Raw genomic sequence first — 27998 nt, forward strand, 5'->3', positions numbered from 1 at the left:
ATTGTACTTTCACACATGTTTTAATTCAGGGTCTTTCCATTAGGACCCCTTAGATTGAGAGGAAATTGTTCACTAGAAAAATAAAGCTCAGGCCATCTGCCTTCTTTCAACTTTCTATAGCAAGTAATCTTGAAGTTTCTCGAGGGCTGTTCCTGGACCATGTGTTCAGTAAAAAGTCAACAAAAATGATTTACAGTATTTGCATGATAAAGTACATTTTCCTGATGCAGCGTTGCAAACTTTCCATAGTGATTACAGCGTTCTGTATCTCTCACACATACCCACACATACTCTCACACAGGCTCTCTTTGAGGGGGATGCCTGACACAGGTCCCTGCAGAGCTGAATGATCACAGGACAAAAGTCGAGGGCAGACGGGCCGCCTGCTATAAAGAAAGGGCAGAAAGGGTTTTATCAGGGAGAAAAAGAAAAGACTCCCCATGCAGATTAATAAAATAACCCTGAGGTTCTTCTATACACACCCTGATCTGCACCCCCTCCTATTTCCCCACCAGAAATACCACACACACATACACACACACAAACACACGCACAGGGAATACCTGGGGTCTGCCTCTGTGGTTGCCTGGCAACAATTGATGGGAAAAAAGGTGGTGTTGCTCCGATGATTAAAATTTCCTAGGTAGCAGTGTTTGATCCCCAGTATGCTGTCATTGTCTCTCCACGGCTTCATAAGAAAGTAGCGAGAGAGGGAAGGAAATATATAAACTTTCTCACTCTTGTCAAGAGGTGGCTGGCTTTGCTCACTGACTTTTCCTCTAATTTTTTGAGGATAAAGAACCCCACCCCACACCACACCACCCCCTCCCTTCCGACTCAAGTGAACTCAGGACTTTCTTTACTTTTTCCCCCTCTTGTCATACTAGCCACTTTGACAATTCACTGGGCAGTCACGTTTTTCAAAAGGAAGCTAAAAAGAAGCGGAAACACATCAGTTGAGGTTGGACCGAGGGTCAGACACAGAAAGTGGTGGCCCTTCCTAACAGTCCTGCGCTCAGTTTATTTAAAGTGTTGCTGTCGAGGGGGAGAGGGTAGTGGAGACACCACTTCGGAAGGAATGTGTAGTTAATGCCGCGCTCATGGCCAAATTAGTCAGGCCTGCTGAGGGGATTCCTCCTGGGGGTCACTTCCATGGTAAAATACACGGTACTTCAGTACATTCACATCCACATGAAGCACACACAACACATGCATTCACATTCACACTGATCATCTATGAACAAATACATACAACACATCCAGAAAATGCTATGCTAACATGTTTGAGAAGACCCTGATGCACTGTGGGGTTAGCGTTAGCAGCATTCACAAAAACTCGTTCGGGCAGTACGTTTGAAAAAATAGTTGGACAGTCTTGTGTCTGACAAATATGACTCTACTGTCAGCAGCATGTCATCTTAGCTTAGCATAAAGACAAATGGAAACAGGTGGAAACAGACTGAGGTGGGGTTTTTTTTATTATTTGGTTTGTTATGTTTCCTTATCTGCGGGAAATGCAGGTCAAGATGGGAGCCAGTGGTAATTTGCCTACTTTCACCTCACACACACACACACACACACAAGCACACACACAAACCGTTCTCTTTTGACCTTCTCTATACAAAACTCTGACCTGCTTTCCCTGTGTGTGTACAGCTGACAGCCAGCTTTTGCTCAGAGTGATTATCTGTCCTTGACTATCTTCTCAATCCCTCTTACTATAAAATGATCCCCTCAATCACCGCAGCGTGCACACGCACACGCACACACACACACACACCCACACACACACACACACACTTAAGAGAAGGTTGTACCACCTTCCGCCCCACAACACATGCACCTGTCTTAGCCGTGTTTATATTAATCTAATCCTTTATAATAGAATTTCAGGAATCAATAATTATTTATTCGAACTTTTCCATCCTGTATTTATCTATGTGTGCGTGCTCATGCTTGTCTATTTTCATAACACTGTCCAACCTCTGCTGCCCCATGTCATGGTCTCTCTTTGCCTGCTTCATACTGAGAGAATGTGCAGGATTGCCACTGGGGTATTTGCAGCTTTAGTCGATGCAACATCAGAAAAACCTGCGTATAAGGTATAAGGCCACAGACTGAGCCACTATGTTTTCACAGACCCCAGTGAGGCACGCGCTATCAATTGCTGTCCACACTGAGCCCGGCCTAATTCATAAGCTGATGACAAGACAGTGGATCAACATTGTCACTGTCATCTGGGAATTTTATGAGTCATAGGCCAGTGAATGAATAGTTTGGAGTTCATAGGTATGAGCTTTGTGGTGAAGTGGTATGTTTGCTACTCTGATGCAGTTGAGGATTAAGAGCATGATTTTCATGATGAGGTCGAGGTAAAAGGATTTGTTCAATGTCATATCAGTATAATAGCTGGGCATCTACTTAACTGGATGATATTCCTAGCCTATGCTGGGGAACGATAAGCGTAATTAGCTTGATACCCTTTGAATTGCTGTCTTTTCAACTCTGACATTCACGTTAAAGTTGCTCTAATCAATATTTTCATGTTAACAATGGAAGAAATGACTCTTGTGTCGCCTGTAGTTAAAAACCTTCAGAGAACTATAAACCAGCTCTGTTGTTCCCCTCATTTCTGTGGAGCACCTTCGCCTCTTTTAGCTCTATTTCCTTTATTCTAGCACCTGCACCTTTCCTCTTCTGCTTTACTACATCACTCTTATCAGCATCATTTGGAGGCAGCAGCTAAAAAGCTCTGATAAACCAACTGCACACCACTGCTTAAGGTTAAGGAAAGATCATGGTCTTGTTTAATACAGAAAAAGTTCACAATGACTCCAGACATGGCATGTTTATTTACATTTAACCAAAACCACCATCTTTCCCTAACCTTAACCAAAGTACTTTTGTTGCCTAAACCTTACCACAGACAGGACTGTGGATGGGAAAACTAGTGTGACAATCCTGTACTTTGTGCAACCACCATCTTCCCCAACCACCTCCTGGCAACTCTGATGCAGTAAATGTCGCATTTCATTCATTTAGAAAAAGAAAGTTGCCTCTTAACAGAATCCTGCCAGTGTTTACGTTGACACCACAATGTAATTGGTAAGACAGTTTAATAGTATATGATAATCTTAAGGACACAGGGTTGATCGTCTGTATCTGCTTGACCCAGTGTTTAGATGCAGCTGAGTCATGTTTATATTGAGTAAAATATTAACCATTTTTATGGCTGCATCATGGAAAAGTATATATCTCTATTACCCTGCACTTCACCATGGAATATTTGGTATTTTTGGGTGAAGATTCACTGTTTAGCTGTGATGAACGCACTGATTGCAAGCTTGTTTAAGCTAGTTTTTGCAGTTAACTTGTCCAAAAAGAACGTCATTAAAAACCTGTAAGAACATTGGGCTGAGGAAGTTCAATATTTGCACTGGATTAAAAACTTAAATCAATCATAAAGGTCTCATTCTTTTCTCGTATCCGATGTTGTATCTTCACTGAGTCTGCCGTGTGGTGGATTTTTATGTTTTTAGCCAATATTAATGATAATGTTTTCTCTTCAGATGTGTGTCCAAAACACATAACTAAAACATTAAGAATTTGTTGCATAAGACTAGAATATTTGTGTTAACTTTAATTTGTTCCAAATTATGCACCAGCAAGAATGATGGGATACACTCTCATGCCCCCTGAAAACAAGGCTGAAATTAGATTAAGAATAAAATAGGACTTGATGTGGTATAAGGGAAAAAAAATGTGTAGTGTGCATCCACCCTTGGTCGGGAGGGTTTATGCACCTGCCCGACTTCATTTACAGGTGTCGACTGATTCTCTCACTGGACGGTCACAGGGACTGACCAAGTGACCTTAACCTTCCGCACCCCAGTGCCACACACACACACACACATTCACACACACATACACACCCAGACACACACACACACACACCCAGACACACACACACACATGCTCCTACCCCCAGGGGATGGTGGGGCTAGTTCAGACTGGGACACAAAGACGAGTATTATTCTTCTACATCCCTTAAGCTAAACTGCTGGGACAGAGGAGAGGGAGGAGGGAAATTTAATTATTTCTCATAACATTTCACTGTAATATTTTACATATATTTCTGTTCAATTATAGATCTATTTCTAAAAAATTCGGCAGAAAAAATGCATTTCAAATTTGCATATTACAGCCACTTGCTTAACTAGGATGTGTCACTTAATATCCAGCGTAAAGTTTGGATTCAGCAGTCCGTCTCAGTGAAGGTGAAAGGGTTTAAAACAATGCATCAGTCTCTGTTATGTGTCAGTGGCTTGGTCCTGAGTTAGCACAGGACAAACAGGGAAGTATTCCCATGAAGAAAGAGCCCACACTGTGTTTGCATTGCTTTCGCCAGCACAATGACTGATGGAAGACCAGAAGCCACAGTGAAGAGAAGCACTGGACTCGTGCATACTGTTCCCCCTAAACATCAACATACTAGTTAGACAAATGAGGCTTCGGCATTGCTTTACACAGCTCTGCTCTGATCCCCAGAGGCTGCAATTGACAAAACCCGGAGGAATGAAGTCTCTACATTTAAGAGTATATTTATCACCAAAAATTTTAAATGTGCAGGCTGAGGCTTTGCTGACGGATGGAGCAATGATTGATGATGGATAATGTATTATTATTTGCTCAATGTAATGCTTGAAAGGGAAAACAAGTCCTGAATGCTTCCCAGGTGTCATTTTTTTAAAAGTTTTAAAGGCCATGTTTCTCTTGATCTTTCCTCTATATTGAAACTACACAAACAAGATCACATTTGGACTCGATAGGAAAAGTTTAAGTCCCAAAGTTTACCATAACTGACTGATATCGATGCCTCTGTCGTGACAATGTGCCTCAAGCTTTTATGGAACTAACTCCCTCTAGAGGTAATAAGATGAGATGCTGCTGGTTCAGCTGATGTCAACTTGAATATTTTCTCTCTCCACACCAAACAGTCACCTCCAGTCAAGAAATTCATTTTACAAAATGCAGATGTCTGCATGGGAACAGAAGTGATCCGACTCTCTCTTAACTCTCTGCTCATATATTACATCTGTAAACATCTGTAAAGCTTTAGGTGCATTTTTGCAGATCAATCTCAGATGCCATAACTGAAAATCAATATGCAGACTTAAAGCAGGCTAACATTATTAAAACTTCCTAATCCTTTACTGAAATAATTATTTTTATTGATGTAAATTTAGAGAGTAGTGTTCTGATATATCCTGAAAAATCCACAGTACAGTAGAGTCACTTTAAAATCCAAAATATCTGAGTGAATTTCTGTATGAATAAAATATCATCTCAGTCAGAATAAGCGCTGACTTTGAAAACAAACACCTCTCTCTCACTCACACAAAAACCTTTGGGGAGAAGGAGTCAGAAGAAAAATGATCTAATGGGACAAAATGGCATCTTGACTGGCATCTGCCATCAGCACTGATGTAATCAGGCTACTGGAATGTGTTTAACTAAATCAAATCTTTTCGAAGATGATTATTGGTTTTCTGTTAACTGGGTACAACGATTCAAATGACATGACACTTAATGTAAGTTTGAACCGGAAAAAAAACTTTGTTTACTAGTGAGAGGTAGACTGGTCACAGGTGAATTTTTTCGGGTCAGTCACATCAATAGCTGCTACATTCAGATCCGGTTTAGCAGCACATGGAGGCAACAGTACACTACTCACTGAAATAACTTCAGTATGTCTCTCTCTCTCTCCCTCTCTCTCTCTCTCTCACTCTGACGCGGGGGGCTTGCCCTCTAAATAAACTTTGGAGCTCATAGGGGGAGAGAGAGAGACAGAGACACAGCAGAGGGCTGAAGTCATCAGCGGGCCGGCAGGAGGGGAGTGAATGGGTCCCGCACGCAAAGCAGAAAAGCGCTGAAACTGCGGAGGTTTACTTTGGTTCAGTTGCCTGCCGCCGACTGCGAGCGAGAGAGGAGGTGTGCGTTTGACAGCCAAAAGAACTGTGAAATATTTCACTTAGAGTTTGGTTTTGTAGTTATTCGTGTTTGCTCTGTGGTGGCTTTTTCTTGTTGTGCTTCAGCTGATGCTGAGATGAAGCCCGTACCCTCAGCGCGCCTTACGCATTAAGGTATCCACACACCGGGACGCACGGCGCATCTCCACTCAGTAACTCGGACAGAGGGAGAGAGGGGTCCGTTTGGAGTTCTACAGATGGATATATATAACTCAAACTTTTTGAGAGTCATGTCAGTAATCAATAACTCTATTCATCTTTTTGACCAACACTAATGCTTGACGCTGCTCTCCTCCTGCGCGCACCGGATGAAAATCGAGCTTTTTGGTGTGTTTGTTGTTTTTTTGGTTTTCGGGGGGAATGCTCTTTATCACAGCACGGATAACGGATCCCTGACTCAGTCTGGCTTTCTTGGCACATATAAAGAGCCTCTCCAAGATGTTACAGTCTCAGCGGCCCAGGCATCATTGGGCCACCGTACACTACCATCACCACATATCACCACATAGCTGGGGGTCCTGCTGTGTCTAGGAATTATCTACCCTCCACCTCCTGCCTCCGTCTGGGGGAAGAAAACGGAATCTTATCCATAAGTGTTAGTGAACATTGACATTGGCTTTACGAGTCTCATCTCTGGGCTACTATGCAATTACAACTGATCTCCTTTGTTTTGATCATCTTGCACTGCATGGATTACACTGGTTGTCAGCAGCACAGCAGCTCCAGGCACCGGCAACATAAACGTGAGTAAAGTGAAGTACGGCACGATGCTGCCAGGTGTTTGAACACATTCAGCACCGTCTCTCTGTTCTTTTTTTTTTCCTTTTATTTTTATACTTAGCAGCATTTATTCGACTGTTTTACTCAGACATACATCAAGTCACAAAGTCACAAAGGTCTCCAGTCCACATTCTGCATCTTCTAATATTCAGTCATTTCTACATCAAATTAATGACAGGAAAATTATTATTATTTGTAGTAAACTGGTAGATTTGTAGGTCACCAAACGCGCACGACCGGGAACATTGGGAACACCGGGTTCCACTAATGTGAGTCTGTGTACATAAAACAAAATAAATTACAGGTGACGTTTGATGTGTTTTTCTTTCTCTGTTACATAATTTAAAACAAGAGCAAATCTAAAGCACCTTAAACAGTCACCGCAGACTGAAAAAAGACTATTAAATATAATACAGATATTAAACCAACCAACTTCCACACTCCCGACTCTAATTTTCTACAGATATTATGAAGATTATGCAGTAATTAATTAATTTCTGTGAAAAAATTGGGAGTTATTCTTAAATTGATTGATTGATTGATTTCGGCCAAATCCAGCGCTCCATGCTCCAGCTTAATAACTATGGCACGTTCATGATGCCTTCAGTAAGTGTAATTAGTTCCACCATTATTAGTCCGACCATGTTTCCTTTGAAGCGTAATTGGTTTAATTGATTGTTCTGCCTGTCACCTGAAGCCTGCGGCCGCTGCTCTTGGGGCTCCGTCTCCTGGTTCCCGTCGCTCTCTAGCGGCCACAGCAGCAGACTTCAGGAGGAGTCTGGTGTGCGGGCATCAGGGCCGGTCACTGTTCAAATGGATATTCACAGCTTCAGTTTCCATATTTGGTGATGTAGCTGCCATACTGCAACATCTTGTAATTTATGGAGAAAAACTTTCTTCTGCTGTTAAATCACATAGTGCAGGGTTCACATGTATGGCTGTCAGAATTTGAATCATAATTTGAAATCATGTCCCATCTTGTTCTCATTACTGTTCACAGTCTGAGTAAATGTAAATTTGACAATAGGCTCAATCAAAACATCAGAGATGTTCCATACTGAAAACACTGAGTCTGGATGTATTTCATCTCCCATATATCTCCCTGTGCTCCAACATTATGTCTCATCTCTTGAACTATGACCAGTTTTTTTCCATGACACTATGAAATAAGTATCAATAAAGCATATTTTTCTATTCTTCCTACGCACACTTTATCACTGAGGGTCTCCAGATGTGCGCTGTGACTAAGTCTATTAGAAAAGAGCAGGGATAGCTAGAATATTCCATGTATCACTTGCCAGCGTGGCTGGAGAACTGTCTGTGATATACAATGATAAACCTCTGGAGTGATGTTTTTATCCCTGCCACCTGGGGCTGAAGCTCGTCTTTATGTGTCTTGCTCTTTACATCTCATTGCAGAGCTCAGCTCTGTAGTCTGGACCATGAAAGAGGACGGGTTTGTCGTCACTTTCTCCCTCATGACCACCACAGTGGACATTTATTTTTTAAAAGCAGTGAGCTGCAGCATCAGGGGTTAACTGTGTGTTTTATGTAGTTTTAAAAGGGGTCTGAGGTTACCTTTGCTCTTGGCAGCACTGCTCAGTGTTGTTTAGGTCAGATCTGAAGAGACAAGGCTGGGTCTTTTTGCTGTTCAGCAGGGTGAAACATTAGTTTGGCTACAATAAACTGACATATAAACACATAAGGCAATAGTTCTGATAATAAAAGAGTTATAAGTTGATTATCATTTCAATGTGTGTTTGTGTTGCACTATGTATTAATATATGGCGTAGAATCTGCTGTATATTCTACGCTGCATCATGGCACACAGATTCTCCCTTTTAAATGTTTATTTCCCCTCAAACAAGCCTGTCAACACAGTGTGAGAGAGGGGGAGCACACGGGTCTTCTGGGAGTCCTCTCACACTTGCTTTCTTAAAATTATGTCCTGTTGTGTTTTTTGTGAAACTGTAGCATTTTTTGTTGAATTTAAACTGAAATTTAAAACTAAAAAAAGATAAAACATATTTCCACTAAAGCATAAACACATACACTGAACCATGATGCGATTCAGCTCCGCAGATGAGAAGGCCGCACTACAGCTTAATTTATTGTTGTTTAAGGAAGTTGAAGGTTTAGTTCACGTTCTACAGAGATGAGTAATCTGCCTTGTAAACTGACTCAGTGCCAATTAATTGACAAGTGCTTATAAGAACCTAAACTTCCTCCAAGGAGGCAGATATCTAACACTTCCTGAGATGTCAGGGAGGATGGAGGGATTAGTTGGTGAAGGGGTAAATGAGTACAGACTACAGAGGGAAAGCAGGGGGTAAGAGTGAGTTGGGAGTCAATGACCATTCAGTTAACAGGCCAAAATTACCACGCAGAGACAGAACCCGAGCGCCGGGCTTCCTGTCTGTGAAGATGCATCCAAAAATTAAGGCCTGGATGCTAACAGTGGAAATTACATACATATTCTATAAAGTTAAAGAAGACAGACCATCTTCATGAAGATGAGGCTGGATGGATTTAGCTGTCGATTTAAGGCTAAACACAGAATATTGTGAAGGCAGGAAAATAAATGTGTCACGGATTCCTTAAGAGGCAGGCATTTAACACTTTTGGCAAAATGTTTTTTTTTATTTCTTTGTTTTGGTTTTGTTGCCCAATTCTATTTTCTCCATGAACCATCTGTGTTTGTGTGTGTGCCGGCATGTGACTGTGTTTATTCATATGTAACTTTGTTGGTATGTTATGCAAGATACCACTGTCCAACTGAGGTTTTGTCGGTGCGAGTGTGAGGGCAAGGCCAAATTCCTGCGTCTTAAGACTTCTGTGAATCAGGGCAGCTTGGCAGGAACACATGTGGGCAAACGGACAGCAGTTGCAAAAAGATTGTTGAGATATTTTATACAATGTATCCATGATCTATGGTAAACTGACAGCTAAACTCCGAACACAGAGAAGAAGAAAGAGGGCCAGCTTAAGCCATTGGCATGAGATGCCAAGGCTGGAGAGGAAAATCAATTCCTTAGGTGCTTATGGGGTTGCTTTTGATTTGCCTACCATATGTAGCTACTGCAACACTTTCCAATCAATGCATTTGGGAATGAGTACCAACTAGAGCACAAGAATGTTAAACATGGCTCATGATTATTGCATATTGACTCTATGCAACTGGCATCATTCCTGGTGCGGGTAAATAAGTAGACTTTAACAGGATGAGTGATTTCCTCAATGTCAATAGACACTGTCTGGATTTAACTACAGCATTTCTACCAGAAGAGTTAGTTAAGCCCAGTCCCTCATAAAGACAGTGAACTGTAACATCAGGACCAGGAGCTAAAAACATCATCTGAACTACACAACAGCATGTCATGTGTATCTGGCAGTTTTCAGAACATATATACATCTAACCACCCAAACCCACTTTGTTAATGTTTTTTTCCATTGAGTGGAATCAGATACTAAAAAGGATATGATATACAAGCTTTTCCAGGAAAGTGACATGCATGCGATTATACTGAATTTATTTCTTCCTCTTTGATGCAGTTGGGTCTTTATGACTTTCAGTCCTGAGTTTTATAACCTTTGGATTTTTTGATATGTCTACAATATGTTAATAGCACTCCATATATCTATATGTTTTCAATCATGATGCCTAAACACAGACTATCATGTTGAAATACACTTGCCGTTACTTAGGAGACATTAAAAATTTCTGTGCCAAGGCTGTCAACATACAATTAAAATGATTCAAAGCTATAGCCCAGGCCTTCTTCCTTGGAAGTCAAAGTCTGGTGAATCATCCCAGAATGAGTGAAGAGTGGGGGGATGAAAAACCTACTGTAAAATAGATCACCATACTCTAAACACTGTGGTACTTATGTACATAAACAGAGTTGTAAACATTGTATAAATTACTGTCATTAGCACTGTGCTATCAGTCTCTACACTGAGACAGTAGGTGATTAGTCATATACTGTAATAAAACACTTATGCAAGTAAAATCATAACTTTATTATTGTAAAACGCATAATTTAAATAATAAACAAAAATTTTCATAAAATTTTAAGATAAACATGCAGTTTTGGATGATTTCCTCATTTAAAAAGCATTGTGGGAATCTTTCGAGATGCTATTTGTGTTCAATTTTTCTTTGTTTTTGAAGTAATGTTTTTTTTTCAGCAAAGTCTTATTGTTGCTGATTTATTTACTGACACTGATTGTGCAACATAAACCTACAGAATATTTTACCATCTGAAAGAGTGATAGCTGAGATGCAATATACACTAATATCATAATATTACAATGTCGGTACACCATGAAACAAATAAGTATTCTTTCAAAATCCAGCAGTTCAACCTTATTTAAGTGCCATCACTTAGGTATTGATGTTAGCATTATATAGCCAAGCATAAAGCGTGCACAGTGGTGCAACAGGATAGTCTGATCCTGTTTACCATACCATAGCGCCATTCACCATAGCAAGAAAAGAAATCATTAAACCATTAACAAAAAAAAAACATAATATGCCACTGTACTCAGCACACCACATGGCTCACATTCTCTAGAGTCCAGTGTCTGCCAAAGCTTTTAAGTCAGGTTTTGATTGCTGGTTGTGCATGGGGCCTATATTATAAAGACTAGAAACTTTATTTTGAAAGTGCATAGCCATTTTTTCAAGTGGCTGCAGGAACATGGGATGTTATTCCAGTAAAATGACAGCTTTAGAGCCTAGATACAAGAAAACAAGGCTGTTATGAATGAGATGGAAAGCTAGAAAAAGTTGGATTTAGTTAAACCCAATAAGGTTATGAATTTTTCTCATTGTGTAGAATTGAAAATTGGTTTCTTGGGACTACATTTGGCTTCCTAGCTGAAAAATAATATCAGGACATTGGATATATATTTCCTTCCTTACATGTTTTAGTGCTAAATGAATTACTGTTTTAGAGAAAGGCTGCCAGAAGGTTACTGAGTCCATCCCTGGCACCAACAGAAAGATGAATTCCTGCTAGGAGCTTTCAGTAAGAGAGAGGCTGGTATTACTAGCATGATATCTACAAGCACTCCTAAATTGCTCAGCATCAAACAGGGGCATTGCGGCTTACCAAATGTTGTGATCTCTCCAATATTACGCATTATCTATTAACACAATTCAGTTTTCGTATAAATCTCACATGTGAAAATTCATACGTGCACCTGCCTGCCTGTTCCTGTCAACAGAGATCTCTGGTGTGAGCTCAGGGTGCCAGCAGGGTGGCTGTCTGACCTGCTCTGACTACAATGGCTGCCTGTCCTGCAAGCCGCGCTTCTTCATGCATTTGGAGAGGATTGGGATGAAGCAGATCGGGGTGTGCATGACTTCCTGTCCTCCAGGCTTTTACGGCACACGCTCCCCAGAAAGAAACACCTGCACAAGTAAGGACTAGCATGTGCCTATTTGAAATGAACAGGTGGTATTAGTAGCCAGACTTCTGTGTAATTAACTGTCCTCTGAATGGACGGGCATTAGATTAATTATAATCCTCTCTCATAACAAACACACAGAGAAAAGGATCTCAAACTTGTCTTGAGTTAAATGTGGCATCTTAACAGTGTGTTTTACTTAAACATGACAAGCATAAGCTTGGCGTCAAGACATTGTCAAATTGTCCCCTCTCCATATACACATCTTGACATGCAACGGTCCAAGACCTGCTTGTGATATATGGCATTATGTATACATATGTATATGTTCAAGTAACTGAAAAACTTGATAGTAGTTATCCTGTAAAGTATGTTTCTATTTGGCGACATTAAATCAAATCAAGTGCTGCTTTATGAAAAATCATATATCACCAGCCACCCTGCAAGACATCAGTCTGCCTGCAGTGGCCTATATTCCCAGTCAGACATGCACACATGAACACACACACACACTGACACCCTGTATATTTAACACGCACAACACACACGATAACTTGTACAGTTTAAATAAACTCTGGCATTGGGTCTGTGTTTCTTTGTCAGAGTGCAGGTTGGAGTGCGACTCCTGCTTCAACAAGAACTTCTGCACGCGCTGCCGAGCAGGATTCTACCTTCACCTGGGCAAGTGCCAGGAGAACTGCCCCGAGGGGCTGGTCCGCAGTGACACGCAGAGGGAGTGTGTTCCCAGTGAGTTGCCTTTTAACTCTGGTTACCTTATCTGTACCCCACATTACCCATGTATAATTAACCAAATAATTCTCACTTGAATGAAGCATAACTGTTCATAACATTTTTTCGTGTTAAATTTGACCAGTATAGACACAGACACATTACTGCGCTTTTGTCTTTGCAGGGTGCCCTGCAGAGTGTGAGTCATGTGTGAACAGTGAGACATGTACACAGTGCCGGCCAGGCCTGTACCAGCTCAGTGGGAGGTGCCACCATGTGTGTCCAGAGGACTACGAGCCCAATGACAAACTCATGGAGTGCACACCACAAGGTCAGTCCAATATGGTGTGTGTGGATGTGTCATTAAAAAATAACTGCCAAAGATTCCTGTCCTGATGGTAGGGGCCCATGCCAAGTTTTTGGCCCTTGATGTGGCTACAGATGGCAAATAAGCTTGAAGAAAATAAAGCAACCCCATTTCAAAACATATTAATATAAGATGATTAAATCGATGTTTCCCAACCTCACCTCTCTTTCTTCATTTTCCCTGGTCAGTGCACTGTGAAGTGGGCGAGTGGAGTGAGTGGAGCCCTTGTTCTCGGTCCGGTAGAACCTGTGGCTTCAAGCGGGGCCAGGAGACGCGCACACGGCAGGTCCTCCAGTACCCATCACCCTTTGGTAAACCCTGCCCTGAGATCTCAGAGATCAAAGAGTGCCTGGTCAAGAGGAGGAAATGTCCAGGTAAAGAAAACTTTACTGTGTTTTTTTACTTTACTGAGTTACAATATTTCTGTGTTTCAGATCCTGATTTAGGATCCTTCTGACCCAGCATCTGAACCAAAAATGTCAAAAAACTGAATATTCAAAATGAGACATACTAAACACTGTCTGTTGTACTTGCTGCTCCCATCACACTCACTGCCAACACTGTATTTATGACACATGGCACAATCTACTCTCTATGAATTCCAGACGGTGCTGCTTCGGCTTGTACAATCATAGCTAGACTTTCTTCCGCTCAGGACTACGACTGTTTACTCAGAGGATTGTCATTGTGGTCAGAGTGAGGACAGTGGGGGGAAGACACATGTGTGATGTTGCAATGGGTATGTTGTGTGTTTTCCCATGAGACCTCTTTAGATATTTAAACAGTAAAACCACTTTCTCTGCTTCTAGTAAACAGGGAATTGCGTGATCATTTCTAATGAATAGAGTGAAAACTGTTTTCAGACGGTCTCGTCTCTTTATAAAAGCCAATGCTGTGAAGCATTTACGATCGCTTTGTGTTATGTGTGTACTGCATGTGTGTGGTTACTGAGGTGGTTGGCGGCTACGGCTGGTTGTTTTTTAGCCTGGGTTCTGTAGTGTTAAATGACAGATCGCAGACAGGGTAGGAGGCTGAGATCCAGCCCCCTGGGGCCTCACACTTACAGAACAAACACTGTGTGCATGTGTATGTGTGTGTGTGTGTGCATGTTTCTGGGCATGTGTGTGTGTCTGTGTGTGTGATGCAGCAGAAACAGCCAGCTCAACATCAACATCCTCCCCCCTGGGAGGCACGCGGCGACCAGGGGATCAGTATTGGTTTATCCCCACAGCTGCCAATACACACACTTATACACACACACACACACACACACACACACACACACACACACACACACACACACACACGCAAAACAACACATGTACACACTCTCTTCATTTTAGACAAGTCAGACAAATGCACAATTTTGCACTTTCACACTCACTTGGGCACACCAAATCAAACACACACACACACACACACACACACACACACACACACACACACACACACACTAACTTTGTCTAAACTACTACTAAAATAACTACACAGCCATTGGTACTAGTGGTAATTTGTGAAGAGAGTCAACTGGGTTGACATGATTTGTAAGGCAGACTGTGAAATTTGCCCTCTGGCACCCTGGCTATCCCCTTCTCTCTCACTTTCTATCTGTATCTCTCTACTGATCCATTCCCTCAGCTACACACACACACACTCCCTACTACACCAAAGAAAACATAGACCCCCATATAAGCTCCCTGTTGGCGCTCCCAGTCAGTCGGGGCGGGGGCCGAGATTTTAGTGTGGAGTCGACGGCTCTGTTGATCTAGCCAGAGCCTGGCGAACAGGGGGGTGTTACAGGGAAAGAAAGAAAGAAAGAAAGAAAGAAAGAAAGTGTACAGTCTTACACACTACAGACCCCGTTTATCAGTTTCACCCCCCGCATGTGATTACCTAGTTGCCCCCACTCCAACAGCATCCGCAGAGAATGAGAGCTAATTATCTGCCTCGGTGCGTCCTCTCCTCGATGTTTACGTTCTGCACACGCTAAGAGGTCAGTGGTCCGACCTCAGAGAGCCCCCAGTAATCCTCCAGCAGCCCTCAGACACTGATACATCCTCCTCCTCCTCCTCCTCTTCCTTTCCTTCTCTTTTGCTCTTTCTCCCTTTGGCTTCTTCTCCCCCTCTGTCCTGCCTCTCCTCTTCCCGTCCTTCTCCTTGCTAAATCGCTTCACTCCTCCACAAGTACTACCAAGTCTTGGCTCATCTCATCCTATTTCACCCCGTTCCTCATTTTGCCCTGTATTTTTGTCCTTCTGTCATTCTTTTCATACTTTTTACATTCCCTCATCCTTACACAAAATCCAACCAAAATGCATCTCACTTTTTAGCAATACATTTTATGTTACTTCTCTCCTTTTTGCATTTAAACAAATTGAAAATGTGTTTTGTATAGTAGGCTTTGTACCCTAATATGATCATTTTTTCCACATCAAATGCCTCCTTATGCAATGCAGTATTTTCATTCAAAGATGCACAGATTTGGCTGTCCTAACCCAGACACAAAAGAAAGAGGCCTAGGCTTTTGATTTCTTGCTGAGAGTTAGATGTGAGGTCCAGTACCACTCTTGTGTTTGTACCTACAGTTAGCTAGAGTAAGCTAGTAGTAACTAGTAAGCTAGAGTCTGATGATCATCTTACCATAGCACTCAGACTAGAGGCAAGGGGAGACTCCAAGCCGGTCTAAAGTTAACAGACTGCTTGCCATAACCTCTAAAGCTCACTTATTAACATATCTCATTTGTTTACACTCTTCATGCTAAACTAAGCTAATCTTCTCCTGGCCCAAGATACACATTTAATCTGCAGGTACGAGAGTGGTGTTTTATCTTCTCATCTCACTCTCAGCAAGAATGCAAATAAGCATATTTCCCAAAATGTCTACTATTCTTTTAAGACTAGACTTAAGCCTCCAGCTCTTACAGGCTGCAGTTCTACAGACTATTTGATAAATGACAACTTCCAGTGGGTCCTGATTAAATCCCTAAACAATATTTTAAATTACAGATATCTGTCAGAAGAGTTGTAAAACTGTAGGAAACATGCTGACATATTAAGGATTAGAGTCAGAAAAACTTGGCTCTGTTCCTCTGTTATCAATGACTAGAGATTGTGAATGTTTACACGCACATCCTCATCTGCCGCCATCTCTCTCAAGTTAATGCTGGCTAATTTGTCCTTCGATCGACCTCTCTATCTCTGCGGCCGGATAGACCATGTGCCCTCTGCAAACCTTAACCCCCTTTAACTCCCACACACACATACAGACACTTGCACAGACCTATTCCACACAGAGAAACATACAGTTAAGCAAGCTACCACCAACCAGTCAGTGAGGGGGGGTTTCTTACACACACATACACACACACACCCAGAACCCACCCCCACCCCCCAACCCCCATGACATCCTGGCGGCCGTGCGGCAGGCATTCCACTTGTGGGACAGCCCATAGCCTTTAATCCCGGCCTGGCTCCCGCCAAAAGCTCCCCGGACGACAGAACGCCTGCCACGGAGGATGTGCCACCATAAAACACACAGTGAGCCTCTAACCACATACATGCCCACACACACCACACATACACACTCCTTCCCTTACCCTCAGTGCCCCTTTGCTCTCTCATTTGATCTCTGTCTGTTTCCTACTCACACTTTGTACTTTGGTTCATTTGGCTCTCTTTGGCTCTCTTTGTCTCTCCACGAACTCTTTCACTAACATGCTCACTCACTCACTGTGCCAGCACACACACGGCCTGTAGTGTCCCATTCAGTAAAGCCCCTCTATGTGTGCACTCACAAAGGGCAATACTGAGTATTGCCCTTTGTGAGTGTGCTGCAACAGATTTCTAGAAGTTACATTACAGCCACAGACAATTCAACAGGTCTGCACTCGTGGCTGTGTTTACAGTGTGCAGGCAGGGGTTTAAGGGGAATAACAGGATGAAAAGGATAACACATATCTTCATACATTCCCGCTCATTATCTAGAGATTACAGGAAATGTTTTTAACATGTAGTGATCACAAATATTTATCATGTACTCTAAGTACTGAATGTGGCACTAATTGCTCATAGAACTTGAGAGCAGTTACAGTCAATGTTTTGATTGGACACAGACTTATAATTTGACATAAATGTCAAATGTATTTTGTACTGTATTGGTCATAATAAATATTTTACAATTAATACAGTTTTAGTAAAAAATTACAAAATCTGAAGTGGAGCATGTAGAGTACAGTCTGCAACGGCAAAAAAACGATGTGCATCATATAATCTGAGTGACAAGTTAAAAAGTGACCTCAGAGATTTACGGCTGTTCTCTTACATTGTACCATTAATATTGTCTATGTGTTATATTTCTGTACTTACTTGCATGAGCTATTGCTAGACAGCAAAATACAAAGTGCTTAAGGTCTTGGTTTTGAATAAATGTTTCAGCTGCTTCACAGATATGGTGGTTACATCAACTGAAACTACATTAAAGCAACTACTTGTAAGTTTTGCTAGTGCTACACAGTAAGCGTTGGCATTAGCAGCTGTTGGCTTACCAGTCTTGAAGAAACGGTGTGAGTTCAGCATCAAACGTCATTCCTTTACTCGCCAAGTGCTGTCTCCAGGGGTGGATAGCAACGCCAATGATAACTCTTGTCTCTATCACGTCTATTCTTCGACTGAAATTAGCATGCTAACTAGCTAGCCCCGGTCTGTCTCGTCACTTTCTGATAGCAATTTACTGCTGCTTCTTGTAAACGCAACAATGGCTGGAGCTCTTATCAAGCGACAATCACCACCACCCGCGTCTGGCCAGAAACCACGGTCGGCGGCGGAGAAATAGTTTGACTAAGGTTAGCTGTTTCCCCTCTGTCATTATGCTAAGCTAAGCTAGGCTAATTACCTCCAGGGTTTAGTTTAATACTTGACACTCATTAGGAGGGCAAAGAAGGCTATTAACTAAAATGTCGAAATATTTCTTTAGGGGTTGTTACATTATTTCCCTTTTAGAATAATGATTCAATAGACAACATCAATTTAATAGCACAAACAATAATTTACCTTGAAAAATGATATTGTATTTGGTATAACTTTACTATGTCCTTTGAATTAGAGTAATACAGTTTGACTTTGTTTCATCAACATCCCACACTGTATAAAATGAACAAATGTAAGGTCCTAAAACGCATATACATAAAATTATTCCAGTATATCACAACAGTGAAAATGATCCACTGAGTTGTAGACACATTGACCCCCCACCCCACCCCACCCCACATCACATCACATCACATCACATCACATCACTTACTGTACAAATGTCAGCCAAAACAGGGATAAGTGATGATAGTAGTGGTTCCACTTTTAATGATGTGGATGCTTTTACCTTTGAATGAAGATTTTTCACCATGAGTACAAATTCCCATTCATAACATAACTGGAAGATTTTCATATGTTGTCTCAAAAGCCAAACACTCATTCACTGCCAGTCTCAAAGTCTTGATGACATTATTCAACACACAGTTTACAAAAAAACCCATCAGAAACTGTTCCAACTAACCAGTTGCAGGTTGGTTTGATAAACACTCTCCTAATCATCTCAACACTGGCATGGATTAGGTTTCTCCTCTGGCTCAACAAAAGCTCGAGGGCTACAGTATGACTAATCCACTGAACTTGTAAATAGTTATGGTGTCAGGACAGTGAAAACAATGAGAGCGAAGGGGACTTCCTGTGTTTATAGAGGACGGGGGGCAGACCCCGAATGAGTCAATGCACCAGATTACTCCATCCATCCATTCATCCATCCATGCGCCCAGTTATCTTCACTATCTTTGAATTTTGATATTTACTTTTACTCACTTTTAACCGTCTTGCAATCAAACCATGTGAACGCTGTGTCTGTGCACATGTTCACACATGCACTTATGTCCACTTCCTGTCCACTTGTCCTTTCATTGTTTCTAGAAAAAGATTAAACACAGTGGGCAGGTAGAGTTTGGTATCACCAGTCCACAATGTGTGGGTCCAACCAGAGCCCTGTCTTGATTAATGAACAGACAGAGAGGGAGAGTGTGAGCTTAGGGGGGGCAAACATGAAGCGGACAGGAGAGAGACAGAGAGAGATCTCTTTCTCTCTCTTTCCCTGTGTCTGTGCCTACTGCCTACTTCAGCAGTTTCACAATCCCCGACCGGCCAGCCAAGCAGCCAAGCAAGCCGTGCTGCTCCGTTCCACTCACACATGAACAGCAGCAGTACAACAACAGGAAAGGGCCTCCTCTGCATTCACTTGCAGGTCCTGTCTCCAACCTCCCTGGGGGTGGATCTTGTTATTATCATTAATAGCTGTAGCTTGAGTAGAGATAAACCTTCAGCATTCCAAAACTCTTGGTTTTGTTTATGAGATGGTGTTGCAAGAACAGATAAATTGGGGGTTTATTTAAAGGTTTTCTATTTTGGACAAAGGTCTGCTCATCGCAAGGAGAGGGGCTGCAACAGCTGATAGTCTGACAATGTGGCTGCTATCTGTGATTAAAGACTGACATCTAGTGGTGAATCCAGGGTATTGCAATATCTAGTAACACTTCAGGGGTTATTGCAGCCTGTGATGTGATTATAATGGTTTTTGACATGTACACATGTATTCTGCAGCTGCATTAATTGCATTATATGCTACGAAAGTGAAATATTTCTTCTTTTTTAAAATTTTTTGAAGATACTAATTAACAGTACTGTGTATAGTGAGAGGAAATACAAATAAATTATGCAAGGTGCAAGTTTTTAACCTCCTTTGCAAAATGAGATTGATGGAGGGTAATGATGGAGAGCAAACAAGAGCAAAACAGAAGTGGTCATTACAATCTGCCACCCTCTTTTACAAACCTTAATTATTTCGTTTTGCCAACTTGCAGGAGCAGGTCCCAGAAGGAAGAATGAGCGGAGAGAACGGAGGAATCGCAACAACCGCAAAGATAAGGAGAACCAAGAGGGGCGACGGGAGAGGAAGAGGGAAAGGGAGCGAGAGAGGGAGAGAGACCCAGGTGAACGTGAAGACTCTGATAATAGGAACAAAACAGAGCACAGGCACCGCAGAGGCCATGACACAGAGCCAGTCTCCCCTGAAGATGGCCTCATACAGTAGTGCTCTGATGCCTCCTCACCTTCCTCCTGTTATCCTCCCAGGTTTCCTCCTCCAAAACTTTCCCCACCCTCACCCACTGTTCGCCCCCTCGCCCCCTCTCTGCAGGGGTGTTGCTGCTACCTGTATGATTTGAAAATACTGTTTGTGCACAAATGGGATGGGGCACATTCAGCCACAAGGCTTGGGCCACTCTGGACTTTAAAAAGTCTTTTTTTCTACCCTGTAGCCTCTACTCCTTCACTTCCACAACTAGAGAGTCTCTATTAAAAGGTGCAGGAGACACTGCTGAGACTGCTGTTTGGACTGAAGAACAAAGTGAGCGCGTGGAGGACTGGCAGACGAACAGAGAGACAAAGACATTACACTATGTGCTTGTTGATATGGTTATTTAATGGGGCCCTGGTACAACATTGCGCGTCTTGGTTTTTGAATGTAGATTTTGCAACATTATGTAGAACAATTGTTTATTATTGTTGTTCCTGTTCTTTAGATATCTTTATTTTATTTGGTGCAGAATTTGTAAAGAAAAAATAAAAGTGAGTTTGCTCTTGCCATCTTGTGAAATCTTCATAATCACTACCAATGACAGATGTAGGAGAACCTGCATGCTGTGAATCAAAGGAGTAAGGTAAAAAATCTTAAAACCATTAACATATGTTCTGTATGTGTTGGACAAAAGCTAGTTTTATCCAGATAAGTGATAAATCTAATCTACCACTGGTTTTTCTTTTTGTGTAAATGGAATCTGTGCTCTCAGTAAAGCTCCTTGACTAGGAACCAAAAGCACCTGTATGTCAAATAAAACTATAATGGGTTTGTACCTGTGTCTGTTATCCATTTTCTTATCTGACAGCTTTCTAGTGAAGTCCCCTTGAATATGCTTAAAACCTTCTCAGAGTAAATGAAAGGTGAAACAGAAGGTGCAGTAAGCAGCTACTCTTGATTCAAAGGTTGCCATGGCCTCATTTGGGTGCAAAGTGCTACAGCAGTAGGAAGTTGCATACTGTAACATGTGAACACCTGTCATAAATACAGATAATCTATCTCTTAGTGTCACTAAAGTCTCAACCAATATAGTATTTTGCAATTTAGAAATATACAAAGTTAACAGTTAATAACATTGGTGTTTTGTCCATGACAGTAGAGAAGCCCCATCACTGTTTCCAAAACTATTCCAACACATTTACAATAGCTTCTTTCTCAACACACATCGTTAATCTTGATCATTAAAAATTAAGATTGAATTCATTGAAATAACCAACCTGTAGTTATTATTATAGGCCAAATCCAGAATTGTTTTTTAGTTTTAGTTTTTGCAGGGACCCCTTTCATTTTTCTGCAAAAACATCCACAGGCAAACTTCACAGCAAGATATATTTCTCAACTGAATTAATTCAAATGTAAAATTAATTTGAGTTACTAATTTAATAGTAATTTTTGTACATTTGAAAATCTAGACATCTGGATTAACCTGTTTAGGTTCATGAAAAGCATCAGAAGTCAGTGGAAGCATTTGGTCACCGTTTAAGTTGTACGCTGTCAAGCCAAATTATTATTTTTATGTAACAAAGAACGAGAAATAAAAAGGACCAAGTTTTAAAGCTAGACTGTTTTATTGGTGGAGTGAGTATTTTGCTCATCAGTAACATCTATTTGCATCAACAGGCATGATGACAGTATTTCCTCCTCATTCATTCAGCAGAGAAATTCCCACTAATACAGACTGTACATGAATATGTAGGAAATTTTGTTTACATTTGACATTTGCAAAATATAGATAAGTCACAGTACTGTATGTACACAAATCATAGGCGCAATATAAAGCCATGTTTGAAATAATACAAAGAAATGGGGACCAAGGTCAAAAGCAGGATTTCTGAATCAAGATGATCCTACTGCTAAAACAAAAACAAAAAAGAGGAAACACTGTGACAGATGTTGAGATTTACCCAGATGCCTTTTAAGTTAAGACAAAACAAATTATCAATCACAGCTGTTTATTTTTCAACTAACTTAATGCGCCCTGTTCACTTCATCTTAGCCACAAAATCCTCGCCTTTTTTGATTGAAGCCTTCAGCTCACCGATGGCGTCAGCCACCAGCTTCTCCTCGAAGGCAGACAGCTTGCCCAGCCCAAGGTTCTTCTCAATGCCATTCTTGCCCAAGAGGAGAGGTGTGGAGAAGTACTTGCACTCTGTCTCCTCAGACCTGACATAGGAGCATTCCACCACACCCTCCTTTCCATTCATGGCATCCAGGACGGAGAAGGTGAAGCGGGCACCAGCATAGGCCATGGAGAGGGTAGCAGATCCAGCTCCAGCCTTGGCCTTCACCACCTCTGTGCCAGCCTCCTGGATCCTGCCAGTCAGGGCAGACAGCTGGTCAGCGGGGAACTCGACTTTGGGTGTGCACTGGGAAATGAGGGGGATGATGGTCTTCCCAGCATGACCGCCAATGACTGGTACATTGACACGAGCTGGGTCAAGGCCTTTGAGCTCTGCCACGAAGGCGTTCGCTCTCACAATGTCCAGGGTTGTGACACCAAACACTCTGTTTGGGTTGTACACTCCATGCTTCTTCATGACCTCTGATGTAATAGGGATGGTGGAGTTGACTGGGTTGGCGATAATGCAGATCATAGCCTCGGGGCAGTTGCGGGCGCAGGCATCGGCCAAGGTGGCTACAATGGTGGCATTGGTGTTGAAGAGGTCATCACGGGTCATGCCGGGTTTTCTGGGCACACCAGCGGGGATAACTACGACGTCGCAGCCCTGCAGGGCAGCATCCAGCTGGTCGGGGCCCATGTGGCCGGTCACCTGGGCCCTTGTCTCAATGTGGCTGAGGTCTGCAGCCACCCCGGGGGTGTGGGCAATATCAAAGAGGGAGAGGTGACTCACCAGGGGGCTATTCTTGAGTAGCAGAGATAGCGGCTGGCCTATGCCGCCCGACGCTCCGAGCACCGCCACCTTAGCGTTGTTCTGAGAAGAGGTGGACAAGCTTCTGGCGAGGCTCACGGTAGGTCTCACGGCACGGGAAAACATTTTGTTTCTGTGAGTTCTTTTGTTAATTTAGTGAAAATAAAACTACCTGAAGAGCCCCTCTTCTCTGTGACACCAACGTCCTCTAGCCACGAGCGAACAGGAAGACTCGTAAACTGTCATGCGTCGAAAATAAAGGTCGTGCGATTTTACGTCAAATTGCGTCAACGCGTACTGTTACGTAGTCGTCTTTATCTCAGCTTTTTTTTCAGAGGAAAACAAAGCCAGTTAACACTGGAAGTCGGGAAATTAGCATTGGAAATTGGTGCCGTCACACGAATTGTAACTGTATACCAGACCAGCACAGCAAAATCTAACGGTACGTTACGTGTACATTGTCTGTGTGGGGAGAAAATGCGTCTCCTTGCTGTTTATGTCGCCCTGCTAAAATAAGCTAGCGCCGTCATATGAACTCCGTCTATTTGCTGGAGTGAGAGTGGTTCCCTCAGCCTAGCCACCGTTAGCTACAACAGGTCTCATTGTTATGGTCGCCTTGTCAGTCGAGAAACCCTCTGTGCTATTTGACTGGTGTTTGTATCTGTAACGGTAACAACAAACGTCTTGTTTTTGAGTAGCTGCTATTTATTTAACGTTAGCTAAACAAGTGTGCTCATAGACTGTTACCAGTCAGTGTGATTATCAGATCGTTAGCTGTTGATGTTACTTCAGTAACGTTAGCTGTGTCCATCACTAGCCCTGTCATAAGGCCAGCTGGGTTAGCACAAACTTGTAACAGTTAGCTGGCACAGCAGCTCGTAGTCAGTTAACAGAGCAACCCTTTGTTGCTGACACTTAAGTAACCCCTTACATTTCTGTAAGTACCTTTTTAGCTAATCCGTTTTAACATCAGGCTTAAAGTGCAGATTGTTTGTCATATAACGTTAATGGTTTGGTTGTCAAATCATGTTTACATAAGGAATAGCAAGATATCGTGTATTGTTCTTATATTAAGGACAGTATGAAAACAAAGGCATTTTTACTGAGTGCTCTTTTCTTTTGGCAGTGGCGAGTTTGAAGGTCCACCAGCTCTCCTAATGATACATCAGCATTAAGGGTACTTCCAGTAAGTATTGAATAGCATATCTGTCAGCCATGTTTGAGGTCTCAAGTGACATATTGATTATAACATTAATATATTTAATTCTTAGTTTGAGTTCACCTTGGGACTGTTTGCTATTTAGTGACTTGGATTGTTATTTGTGATCATGACACCAGCAGTAAAATAAATATGTACATTTCATTACAGATGATATATCTTACTAGAATTTTTCACCACTTGGAGCTAAAAGCAACAGCCACAATAACAATGCTCTTCAATACCATTTTTTGTTTTTTGTTTGTTGTTGTTGTTGCTGGATTTTTTTTTTCCAAATTGAAAACTGCTGTTGAAGGAAAATATTAAAATTCAGAACTGCTCATTATAACTATTATTTACAATTGTCCACTTTCCTCAGTACTTCCTAAGGATGGCTAGTTGTGGGGAGGTAGACCACTCTGTTAGCTCGCTTCCATCCAGCAAGAAAGGCAGCAACAGTGGTGGTGGAAGTGGGAGCAGTGCAGAATCATCATGCTCTGGCTCCAGCAACTCATCCCCAGCCCTGTCTGTACCGGAGTGTGCCATCTGTCTGCAGAGCTGCGTCCACCCAGTCCAACTGCCATGCCATCACGTCTTCTGTTTCCTGTGTGCGAAGGGAGCATCCTGGCAGAGCAAACGCTGTGCTCTCTGCAGACAGGAAGTACCAGATGACTTCCTGGAAAGGCCTACACTTCTCTCTCCAGAGGAGCTGAAAGCATCGGCAGGAGGTCGGGGTGGCGCAGCAAGTGATCACGCCTGGTATTATGAGGGCCGTAATGGTTGGTGGCAGTATGATGAGCGAACCAGCCGTGAGCTGGAGGACGCTTTCTCCAAGGGCAAGAAAACAGCTGAAATGCTGATAGCTGGTTTTTTGTATGTAGCTGACTTGGAGAATATGGTGCAGTACAGGCGCAATGAGCACGGTCGTAGACGCAAGATGAAGAGGGACGTTTTGGATATCCCCAAGAAGGGAGTGGCAGGACTGCGTTTGGACACTGAGGGTGTTACTGGAGCCATTGGGGCAGCAGGTCGAGAGAACTCTGCTGATGGGGCTGATACCACAGTAGCAGGTGTACAACAGCCGGTTACAGGTATCTCTTCTACTGTTACAGCCCCTCCACCCACAGCCAGACCTCCCACCTCCCTTGGTGGTCAGCCTGGCACCAGCACTAGTCCCTCTCTGGAGGATGCCCTCTCCCAGTTGCAAATCAGTCCCAGGCCCACACCTTCTAATGAGCGGTCTGAGGCTGGGGAAGGAGAGGAAGAAGATGAAGAGGAGGAGGCTTCACCCTCCAGGTCCTCTGATCCTCACACCTCTGTGGACGAGTCGGGCTCTGGAGACTGGAGCGATGATGAGGAAGAGGAGGACGAAGAAGAGGAGGGGGGAGATGGAGAACATGTGGAGCCCTGGGAGGATAGGCCACGGAGGCAAAGACTGAATCCAGAGGACAGAGCCCCTCCTGGCGCAGAGTCTGCCTCTCCCCCTTCATCCAGTAGCAGTGGAAGGTCCAGAATGCCTGATGGCCAGTGTACAGTGACTGAAGTGTGAAGTCATCACTGAAACCGACATCACCATATGGCTAAGTTCCATTCCATTAATTTATTCTTGACTTTGTGTTTTCCCTCACTCAGTCACAGATCGAATGTGGGTGGATTGCTTGGTACAGGAAAAATTACACACTCAATAACAAACATGACCAAGTTTTTAGGTAAACAGCTCAGTTTTAGCAGTCAAATTTTATGCCCGGTTTTGGCTCACAGTGATCTGGATGTATCTGCGTGATTTGTTTGTAAGTCTCATCCTGTGTATCCCCAGCCAGTAGAAATTATGGTGGATTTCATGTTCAAGCACTGAGCGTTCTAGTACTGAGATGTGAGTTACAGCTTGGTAAACAGATAAATTCGTTTCATAATTCTCCATCTAGCACATCATGGGAGGTAGGTGTAACAGACTTACTGTAGTGTTCAGTCTGCTCACTTGTAGCCATTTGGTTGTAGGCATATTGAGCCTGTACTTTTTAAATCCCAGAAAAGTGGAGGTTAAAAGGTAAGAAGTGATTCGCCAACCTGCGTTTGCAAAACCTCGATATTGTTGTGTATAAATTGATGATCTAATACCCAGAGGGCTTGTGGGCGTCCTATCCAGATTTGTGATGTGCAGTGAAAGAAGGCATAAATGGGAATGTTACACCTGGAAATGGAACTCTGTCATTTTCATTATCATGAATGGCTGCATTCTAATCATCTACATTTTAACTCTCTCAGCTAACATAGCACGCAGAAATGGGCTTGTTGGGGCTCAAGTCATCTGACTACTATTGGAAAGAATTTAATCCATGATAAAAATGTTCCCAACCTCCACCCTACCTAAATAACTTATTTCAGATTTAAATGATTATGATGCTTTTCCTTGGAAGTTCTGAAACTTAACTTTGAACAAAGTGTGTCATTTCAGAGCAGATAGTGGTTTGCAGGTTGTTTACAGATGAAGAAAGGAAACAAAAGTACTTACTGATGCTCTTAAGCTTTGTGGGTCATTGAATTTCACACTTCATATTTTACAACATAGTTATGTAACTCAGCAGCCCACAGGATTATCTGGCTACCTGCCTTGGGTATGTCTTTGATTTGAGTTTAATTAACCTGCTGCTTTATGAAATCCTAAAATCTGTAGAGATCAAGAATCCTGTTTTAACTTAATCTGTATGATAGAAGTACACATCAAATGTAATTTAATTTTTCCCAGCTTTGAATAATTGGCATTTAAATGTGAAGTATCAGTGTTTTGCTTTTAAAGCTGTTGAGGCCTCTGGACCTCATTAGTAATCTTATCGTCCCACACTAAAGTATTCTCAATTGATGTGTTTCTAAAGTTTTGTGATTTGTGCATGTTTGAAGAGAGAGTTATTTAAACACTACTGGTTGGCAGGATGTTGAGAATTGATATTTTTGGTTTCAGTTTGAGTAAATGTTTTTAATTTGTGTTTGTTTTTGCGTTTCTTATGGTTGTAAATCCTCTTATGTATGATGTCTGAGGCAGTAAGAAAACAAAAACATACCACTGCTATTGGCCATCCAAGTTATGTTATTTTTTATATTTCTTACATGTTTACATCATCAGCTCAGTTTTAGACTTTTCATTCTGAGGAATAAAGTATGTGTAACAGTTTTTGCTTGGCAACTTTTTTGTTACATGGTTTGTAATTTAAGAATAAATTGTGTCATTTCATCATCCTAAAAGGATATTTTTGTGCTCGTCTCTGAATATTCCTGTATTTTTTGGCTTTTTGTGTGTCAGTTTGGTTTTACTTTAAAATATATCTGTCTTGAGTGTTACATAAGCAGGACAGTCAATAGGTCCATTGTGGTAATATTTCACACGTTTTTCTCCACACGACCAAGTGTAAAAAAAAAAAAAAAAAAAAATTCAGGGGAAAAAA

General features: G+C 42.1%; 3 protein-coding genes across 3 annotated transcripts; 2 read left to right on the plus strand and 1 right to left on the minus strand.

Moving 5' to 3' along the window:
• The first annotated feature begins 5876 nt into the window (after positions 1-5876).
• On the plus strand, positions 5877-21263 carry LOC111227630 (R-spondin-3-like). Its single transcript, XM_022753214.1, has 6 exons — positions 5877-6772; positions 12039-12233; positions 12825-12968; positions 13135-13281; positions 13506-13691; positions 20216-21263. The coding sequence occupies exons 1-6, from the start codon at positions 6673-6675 to the stop codon at positions 20443-20445; spliced, it is 1002 nt and encodes a 333-aa protein (XP_022608935.1). The 5' UTR covers positions 5877-6672; the 3' UTR covers positions 20446-21263.
• A 776-nt stretch (positions 21264-22039) lies between these two features.
• Positions 22040-23586, minus strand: mdh2 (malate dehydrogenase 2). Its single transcript, XM_022753216.1, has one exon. The coding sequence runs from the start codon at positions 23484-23486 to the stop codon at positions 22473-22475; it is 1014 nt and encodes a 337-aa protein (XP_022608937.1). The 5' UTR covers positions 23487-23586; the 3' UTR covers positions 22040-22472.
• A 99-nt stretch (positions 23587-23685) lies between these two features.
• Positions 23686-27801, plus strand: LOC111227631 (E3 ubiquitin-protein ligase rnf146-like). Its single transcript, XM_022753215.1, has 3 exons — positions 23686-23802; positions 24487-24546; positions 24938-27801. Exon 3 carries the CDS (start codon positions 24950-24952, stop codon positions 26105-26107), a length of 1158 nt encoding a protein of 385 aa, XP_022608936.1. The 5' UTR covers positions 23686-23802; positions 24487-24546; positions 24938-24949; the 3' UTR covers positions 26108-27801.
• Positions 27802-27998: the final 197 nt, after the last annotated feature.

The sequence above is a fragment of the Seriola dumerili genome, unplaced genomic scaffold (assembly GCF_002260705.1).
Source record: "Seriola dumerili isolate Sdu_G_001 unplaced genomic scaffold, Sdu_1.0 BDQW01000191.1, whole genome shotgun sequence".
NCBI lineage: Eukaryota > Metazoa > Chordata > Actinopteri > Carangiformes > Carangidae > Seriola > Seriola dumerili.

What these genes read in the sequence shown, in the direction of transcription:
- LOC111227630 (XM_022753214.1), top strand. Translation starts at nt 6,673, where the DNA reads ATGCAATTACAACTGATCTCCTTTGTTTTGATCATCTTGCACTGCATG. An exon ending in CAGGCACCGGCAACATAAAC is followed by an intron (nt 6,773 to 12,038) that starts GTGAGTAAAGTG and finishes TCCTGTCAACAG; the next exon opens with AGATCTCTGGTGTGAGCTCA. An exon ending in CAAGAGGAGGAAATGTCCAG is followed by an intron (nt 13,692 to 20,215) that starts GTAAAGAAAACT and finishes GCCAACTTGCAG; the next exon opens with GAGCAGGTCCCAGAAGGAAG.
- mdh2 (XM_022753216.1), bottom strand. Translation starts at nt 23,486, where the DNA reads ATGTTTTCCCGTGCCGTGAGACCTACCGTGAGCCTCGCCAGAAGCTTG.
- LOC111227631 (XM_022753215.1), top strand. Translation starts at nt 24,950, where the DNA reads ATGGCTAGTTGTGGGGAGGTAGACCACTCTGTTAGCTCGCTTCCATCC.